This window comes from Leptonychotes weddellii, chromosome 2, assembly GCF_054177405.1.
Source record: "Leptonychotes weddellii isolate Sample4059 chromosome 2, ASM5417740v2, whole genome shotgun sequence".
In the NCBI taxonomy this organism is placed as follows: Eukaryota; Metazoa; Chordata; class Mammalia; order Carnivora; family Phocidae; genus Leptonychotes; species Leptonychotes weddellii.
In genome coordinates, this window is record NC_138370.1 from 72958794 (window position 1) to 72967601 (window position 8808).

The 8808-nt window shown below is 38.3% G+C and overlaps 1 protein-coding gene and 1 pseudogene across 1 annotated transcript in view; both read left to right on the top strand.

The window, feature by feature from the left end:
- MGAT4D (MGAT4 family member D) overlaps window positions 1–8808 on the top strand; it is a 41456-nt gene that overhangs the window by 14321 nt on the left and 18327 nt on the right. Inside the window, exons 6-7 of the mRNA XM_081813117.1 lie at window positions 5074–5187; window positions 7092–7167. Of these exons, the coding sequence (XP_081669243.1) occupies window positions 5074–5187; window positions 7092–7167 (190 nt within the window). The remainder of the gene's footprint in view (window positions 1–5073; window positions 5188–7091; window positions 7168–8808) is intronic.
- Window positions 1210–1321, top strand: LOC115937823 (U2 spliceosomal RNA; annotated as a pseudogene).

The window sequence follows — 8808 nt, forward strand, 5'->3', positions numbered from 1 at the left end:
CCCCCCCCCCCCCCCCCCCCCGCACCCAGCAGTGGCGTCTCTGTCAGGGCTGGAGCCTCCGCCCACTCCCCACCTCCTGCTGCTCCATCCTGCTTCTGCTGCTGCAGCCATCACCCCAGCCCCAAAGGAGGAAGCATAGCCTCCTCTTTACTGCCTTCTCATCTCTTGATGCTGCCTCCCATAGGCAGAACCTCCCCGGAAGCTGGCCAACAAGGGGGCCTGGGGTTGTGGCATGCAGACCCCCTGCCCCTACAGTCCCTGGCGGGGGAGAGTGGGGGCTGAGGCCAGAGGGGCAGTCTGCAGGAAGGGCTCAGATGCCCCACCTGAACCTCTGAGCAGTCTCAGAGTTCCTGGAAGTTAGACAGTCAGACGTTTTGTGTCTTCTGTTGTGTAGCCAATGAAATACACTGTGAAATAACTATAGGGAATTATTGCCCACCACCCTCCAAAATACAATATAACACAGTACAGGACAGAAGAGCCTTTTTTTTTTGGTTTGTTTTTAGTTTCAGAGGTAGAATTTAGTGATCCATCAGTTGGATATAACATCCAGTGCCCATTACATCACGTGCCCTCCTTCATGCCCATCATCCAGTCACCCCATCTCCGCCATCCACATCCCCCCCAGCAACCCTCAGTTTGTTTCCTAGAGTTAAGTCTTCTGTTTTGTCTCCCTCTCTGTTTTCTTCTTATTTTATTTTTCCCTGCCTTCTCCTCTATTCATATTTTTGTTTCTTAAATTCCACATATGAGTGAAATCATATATTTAAGACAGAACAACCTTTAATCTGATCTAAAGTCCAGTTTAGAGTATACACAGTGAATAGAGGAAGCAATTTGTAGTAACCACTAGGATGTAGGACATTCTATAGGACAGTTGATCCAGTTCTATTCAAAAAGATAGTTGAGGGAAAAAAAGAAAAACTGAAATTACTGGTGTGGATAATAAGTTTAAAAAAAGAAGTAAGAGATAACTGGTTATAATGAGAAGATCTTAAGTGGATACTCATTGGGAGACTTGTTAGGATACTGGGCATATTTGAATATCAACTGAATATTATGTGATACTAAGTAACTATTCTTAGTCTTATAAGGTGTGATAATGGCATGTGGTTGTGTAAATAAATGTCCTTTTTTGATTTTGACACTGAAGAACTAAAGGGTGAGAACTGATTATCTAGGATTTGTTTTAAAATACTTCAGCAACACATCACTTCTCGCCCTTTTGGCTAAGATCAAGTGTAGTATCTGTTCTTATCAGTTTAATATCTGGTACGTCCTCTATCCGAGGACAATATATTAAAACACTTCAGCAACAAAAAGGGGGCTGTATGGATGAAACAAGTGTGGTAAAAAAAAAATTAATGGTTGTTGAAATCAAGTGATTTGGGATTCATTGTAGTCCCACTTTTGTGTGTGTGTGTGTGTGTTAATTTTCATAATAAAAATTTAAAGAATTGAATTAGACTATTCTCAACAAGTTTGACCAATGGAGAGAGATGTTAAAGCATAGCAGCCTGAGGGAAAACTTATGTTTGGGGAGGTCTGGAGACGGGAGCGCTAGGAGAGGTTTTATATGTGCTCTCATCAAGAGGGAGGAAGCTGATGGACAAGATCTATGGGGGAGAGTTGGATGTAAGGTACACATGGAAGGAGGTTTAGGCAGGACTAAGCTAAGATAAAGTGGAAAAAGATAAGAACGGGTGAAGGAGTAGAAAAAAATAATTGGCTTGAGAAAGGAGGGTGAAATGAAAGCATTCCCTCCTTAAAGGATTTTCTTTTCTCTGTGAAAGGAAGATAGTATGTTGGGAACGAGGGATTTATTGGCAGTGAACTTGAACTTGAGACGGGTAGGGAGCCTTGAAGTAGATGATGTGTGTGGAGGGAGATAGAACTGGGCAAGATTAACTAAAACACCCTTGTATGTCTAGTTTTACCCAAAAAAGATTCCCCAGGAAAAAAAAATTGCCTCATACTTGAATCCTTAAAATGTTCTCCTATTCCAGGATACCCTCTCTTGGTTGCTTTATTCTGCATAATAAATTGTTTGCAGAAGACACATTAGCCTGAAATGAGTTAAATCTATGATAGTTTGGTGTCCTTATAAGGTAGTCTTCACAGAATCATTTACAAAGAAGGCAGAGATTTACAAACAATTCTTGGGCATATGTTTTGAAATCTTTTGAAGATGACTTTAAAAAAGAATTACAGTATGTGGTTACTTGTGGAGATCACAAATAAAAAACTACTTGATATATAAAAACACTTATGTTTTGCTATAAAATGTACAAAGACAATGTCACTAGCTAGAATTTTAGTTAGACTTAACGATCACGTGTACCAGAGAACTATGTCATATGATTCAAAAAGAGATTCTCATGATGATAAAAATGTTAATGTCAACAATACAAGATAAAGAGTTGGAATAAAGTTGTTTTATTTTTTGTGAGAATAGAATAAAACTATAATTTAAAAACAGATATTATAGAATATGAAATTTTAAGTGAGATTGTATCTAAGTTAATGTAGACTCATAACTTTTCATTTCTGTACCTAATATTTTATATATTTAATTTAGCCAAAACCCTTTTGCTAGGTCTTCTCATTGGGGTTAATGAGAGGTTGTTCTATATTTTATTGGTCCTAAACTTTAGACTATATAGTAATTGTTACAGGACCCAACTAAGGTTATATATAACCTTATCTGAAACTGTATATAAGTGTGTACTTTTTATAAAACTATATAGCTGTAAAGTTTCCACTTTTTTGTAACTAAGGTAAAATCATTCATTTATAATGGCAACAACGTACAGTTACAGTATTTTCTCTAGTCATTGGCAGCTAGCAATTCTGGTATCATTATCTCAAGAACTTTTTATGCTGTCCATAATCTAACAAGCTAGAAAAGATTTAAAGAATCCTAGAAGGGTGTCACCACACAGGATTTCAAAGGTCTTTTTTAAGACAGACTGAATAAAACTGAGCCTGGAATCTTTCTCTTTATTAGTAATGGGAAATTATACCACCAGGATAGAAATTACTTGTAACTTGACTTTTGTTGCTTTGGGACTTTGCGTGAAATTTTCTGGAGGACAGCAAAATCTACTTAGAAGCATCTGTAATCCAGACTTTTTGGTGATTGTATATACTGCAACTTAATGTTATTTTCACTTGCCTCTGCCATTCTAAATTGCTGTATAAAGTTATGCAATTTCACTTTTAAAAATGTAGATGCTATTGCTATTTTTTACCCCAAACCAAACAGAATTCCTCATTCTTTTCTTCCATACCAACATTTTCTACTCCTCAAGGAACATACTAAAATAAGTTTTTAAAAAACCTTTCCATTTGATATACCATAAAATCAGAAGAACCAGTAAGACTTTCCTCCCCGCACTCCCCCATTTACACTCCCACCTAAATAAATAAATAAGTAAGCAAACAAACAAATAACCAGGAACTCTTCCACTGATGCCTAGAGCCTGGGAAGAATTGAGTGTCTATAGAAGAATTCTTTCCCTGCAAGGGTATGTATTGCTATTCCATTTTTACAGATGAGGAAACTGAAGGTCGGAGAAAGTAAATGACTTGCTCCAAGTGTGTAAGTGAAGGAAGCAAAATTGGTAGAGACCGTTTTCTGGGTCTAAGCCCCACATTGTCTCTAGCACTGCTAGAGGGTAGCTGCTGATACCCCATGCTCATGACACATGCCTATTATGAAACATTGGAAACCATTTAAAAAGCAAATGAAAGGAGTACAGCCGTCTACATTCCAATGTCACAGGGAGGCAACAGGACCATGTATTTTGCTGTCTGTAAGTGAACTGAACAAGAGTTAACAGTTATCAGGCACCGACAGACTTTGAAAGGAACGGTGAGATGATGACGTGAGATTTATGTAGTGATTTGTGAACGGAAGAGTCAGAAGCAAGTTTGTACTTTATGGAATTATTTGCAGCTAATACAGTGTGATGACTCAAATTTGAACAGTGTTGTTGAGGGACACGTGTTATTTAACTAACACATGGTAACGGAGAGTCATGCATAATAGAATTGTGCAAGGTGAGGACTGCTTATTTTGCACATAATTGAGATTGTGCATATAAAACCCTATCTTGCTTTTTCACCTATTAGCGTAAAACATTTTCTTGAGACTTTAACATTTTAATAAATAACGTAATGCCTAAATTTAAATCCTATTTAAAGTCATATTATCTATCCCTAAAGGAAAACCATTTAAAATGCTCTATCTGGTGTGTCCCATCCTTTACCTTGACGGTACAAGATGTGTATTGCAGCTTTTGTGAACAATATTTCATGCCTTTTAATGATTTCCTAGTTGGTCTATAAATATTAACTTTTAAAAATAAAGATTCTAAAAAGCATACATAGTCATCCAATGAGTTGTGGACAAGAGTCACACTCAATCCTTGCTTGCTGTGAGGAGTCTATAGTTTTAGCAGGCACGATGCTATTCAATAGGACGCTTTTTTTTTTTTTTTAAGATTTTATTCATTTACTTATTTGACAGAGAGAGACACAGCGAGAGAGGGAACACAAGCAGGGGGAGTGGGAGAGGGAGAAGCAGGCTTCCCGCTGAGCAGGGAGCCCGATGCGGGGCTCGATCCCAGGACCCCGGGATCATGACGCGAGCCGAAGGCAGGCGCTTTACCGACTGAACCACCCAGCTGCCCCCAGTAGGACTCTTATTAAACTCAAAACTATGCACTTTAAAAAATCATCTAATGTTCTATGCTAACTCGTTAGTTCCATTATTTTGAATCTTTTAGAGTACATATCTGTAAACGTGCAAAAATTTAAAGTGCCTATAATTTTTATGAAAGGAAATTAATTTTATATTGTATATTTTAATTTTTTGTTAGGTTGCTTACTAATTTATAAAAGAAATGCTTTGACTAAAATTTTAGTTTCATAATGTGGACATCATGTAATTACATGTGAAATAATTCAAATAAAAATATATAGACATGCATGAGGACATTCTTTTTAAGTATTTGTTATTTTGGTAAATCAAATATTCAGTTGCAAGCTTCCATTTACTTCTCTTTACAGATTCAAAAGGCAACTAAGGTCTGGATCCTTAGAAATCATTTCAATACCTGCCTTTTTTTATCCAAACATATCACATGTCAAGGAGTCAACTGACGACTCAGGAAAGTCAAGGAGGTATGACGGATTACCTGAAATAACTTCATCAGACGTAATGTTGGAACCAGCGTCTAAGAGATCCCATTTCAAACACAGCCAGCTCCTATTAGCTTGCAAGAGCTGATAAAGTGCAGCACTTCTCAGTCTGCATCCAGCGACGTCGAGTTGGTAGCATGAAATCAGCCATGGTAGGAGCATTTACACCATGGAAATGGGCAAAAGCACAAATCGTGGCTCACCCTCACCCCACTCCCCGAAGAGTCAGTTGTTGAACATTTATCACCAGCACACCACCGATTATCTGTGTTCGCGTTTTCAGCCAATAATTAGCAAGGGCATAATGAAGGGGGAAAGAAAGCCTGGGGTTATAAATTATTACGTGTACATTCTAGTTCCAGTTTTACTGTTTGCTGTAGGTCATCCTAGACAGGTAATTTGGCCTTTGTCTTAGCTTCCTCTGCTTTCCCGTGTGCATAATAAAATCTACTTTATACATTTGGAAGAGTCATTGTAAGAATAAAATATGACAGTATTTATGAAAGAATTTTGAAAAAAGGTCTATACATGTATAAAGGATCCCTATTGTTTGATTATAAATGTTGTAGGTATTATAAGAAATGTAATAATTTGGTTCCTCAAAACTTAATAGAGTAAAAGAAATGTCAGAATTCAGAAAAAAGTTGTATCCCAGGAAACTTATTAGCACTGTTTTGTTTTATGATAATAAATGGTATGTCAGAATCTGGAAATCTCTTAGGGGTTTTCTTTCGCTTTGAATTTAGTCAGTTCTTAGAGTAATAAACCTGGGAGACATTGTAGATCCTGTTTTTCCTTCTGCTCTTTATATCTCCATCATCATTTCTTCTTTTTAAAAAAATCTCTCTCTGCATCATTCCTCTCGTCCCCTTTCCTCTGCCTTGGACTTAGTTCAGGTCATTCATGATCTATTTGTTTTCCCTAAGTGTAGCCTAGCCTGGCCTCTCTTCCAGTTCATTCTCCATAGTGTAGCCAGAAGAATCCGTTTTCATAGGAGATCAAGTCCAAAGTTTCGCTCATGATCTGGTCCCTGCCCACCTCACCATCATCAGCTTTTCCATCCCCTGTTGGTGCTCTGGATCTAAGGTGGCACGTGCTCTCGTGCGTTTTATGCCTTTGCAATACTGGTCTTCTCACTGAATGCCCGGCCTCCTGATCCACCCATCCTGTCTTATTTTACATCATCATTACCAGTGTCTCTGTATAGCACTTATCTAATTGTTGTGATTTTATTAATTTTCTGTCTTTTCATACTGGATTATGAAACGCAGAAAGGCAGAACTGCATTGTGTATTGCTCCTTGTACATTCAGGAACTGGCCTAATACCTAGCTTAGTATTAAATTAGAATAAAGTTTCTTCTTTCTTTTATTTGAACAAGACCTCAGACCAGAAAGAAAATATTAACTTTACTACACAGATAAAAATTTAACCAAACCATAAAATAGATTATGCTTATCCTAGTTTAGTGATGGCCGATATGGTCCACTGAATAAAGATGGGAAACATTTTGGGTGCCTGGGTGGCTCAGTCGGTTAAGCGACTGCCTTCGGCTCAGGTCATGATCCCAGGGTCCTGGGATTGAGTCCCACATCGGGCTCCCTGCTCTGCGGGGAGCCTGCTTCTCCCTCTCCCACTCCCCCTGCTTGTGTTCCCTCTCTTGCTGTGTCTCTCTCTGTCAAATAAATAAGTAAATAAATCTTTAAAAAAAAAAGATGGGAAACATTTTAATATAACTTTTCAGTATAAAATATTCAATTACACTTACTGTAGATAGTACTCTATGTTAGCAAAGTGTAAAAAATTGTTTTTAATTACTGAAGTGTGCTTATAAATAAAAATTATGTAATAATGACAAATATTAACAGATTTTATTATTATCTTTAGTAGGTGCATCAAACAAGTACTGGATTTTTGTTTTTTGATGCTGTATGCCCAACCCAAGGCCATGTATTATTTACAGGTAAGACCGTGGTATATATATATAAGTGGAAGAATTATGTTCTCCTTCCCTCTTTTGATTCCTTCCTCATTGTATTCCTCCACCTTTGTACTCAGAAAATACTCATTAAAGTTCCAAAAGGAAGTTTAAAGTTGATTTTATATAAGTCTTCTTGCTGGATTTACTATTAACAGAGGAAATTATAGTTACCTGAAGCAAACTGAAAAGCAATTCTCAAATTAGAAAAAAAATAGAAATTATGCTTCCTACATTTCTCTTCTCACAAATTTATTACATTAACATTAAGCAGACATATTTTGAGCACTTATTAGATGTCAGACAGTGTGTATGCTTACCACTGGTACCCTACATTGGCTCACCTTGTATGTTCTACCCAGTTCTACAATGCCTTACCGTAGTTCTGAAATAAATCAATTATATATAGCTTGAATTCCCTGAATTCTGGCATATTGTTAAATAATAGTGTTATGTTTCCCAGCAGTGAGTATACGCCTTACTACATGTGACAATATACAGTTGTAAGAAGAGTTTGCAAGATATCACTGGAGAAGAGAGAATGTTAGAAAAAGGCCCGAAGTAGGGTCTTCTCTTTTACTGGAAGAAAAAAAAAATCTCTTTTGATTCCTAGTTAGTGGAATGTAACAGAAACATGAGATCCAGCCAATGTTTTCTTAACCAATTTGAAACCACGTAGTTCTCTTTTGTGTTCTGGTAATGTGCTTGAGGACTTCCACATTTTTCTGAATCATTTAGGAGACCCTCTTAGTGGATAGGTGACACGCAATATATATGAGATTAAATAAAAGGAAAATTATAGTTTTCCTTTCCCCCTCTCTTAGGGAGAACTATTCTTAGGTTTACGTGCACCACCATTCTTCCCAGCTAGTGGTGGATGAGAGTGCCGGTTCCCTCTTGTCATCTCTTGGGCAGCCACCCTCTCTGGCGGGGACATGGTGGCACCTGCCATCTCAAACATAAAGCTAGTTGGCCTTAAATTAGAAACGGAAGTATTTGTAAAGATGAAAATGGATTCAGATAAGCAAAATTTTTTCAATGACGATTGATTTATTTAAAAAAATTTTTTTAAAGATTTTATTCATGTGAGAGAGAGAGAACGAGCAGGGGTGGAAGGGTAGAGGGGGAGAGAGAGAGAGAGAGAGAAGCAGGCTCCCCGCAGAGCAGGGAACCCAACGTGGGACTCGATCCCAGGACCCTGGGATCATGACCTGACCCAAAGGCAGACGCTTAACCATCTGAGCCACCCAGGTGCCCCGAAATGATCCTGTTTTTAAAAAAAGATTTATTTATTTGAGAGAGAGAGAGACAGCACTAGAGAGAGAGCGAGCAAGCATAAGCAGGGGGAATGGCAGGCAGAGGCAGAAGCAGGCTCCCCACTGAGCAGGGAGCCCAATGTGGGACTCGATCCCAGGACCCTGGGATCATGACCTGACCCAAAGGCAGACGCTTAATCGACTGAGCCACCCAGGTGTCCCTCCGTGAGGATTTAGTTTGAGTGTTCCATATTATTATTTAGGGAAAGAAACAGATGATCTCTGGTCTCAGAATCTGAAAGTGAAAACTAACAGTAAATACCCTCAGCGAGGGGCGCCTGGGTGGCTCAGTCGTTAAGCATCTGCCTTC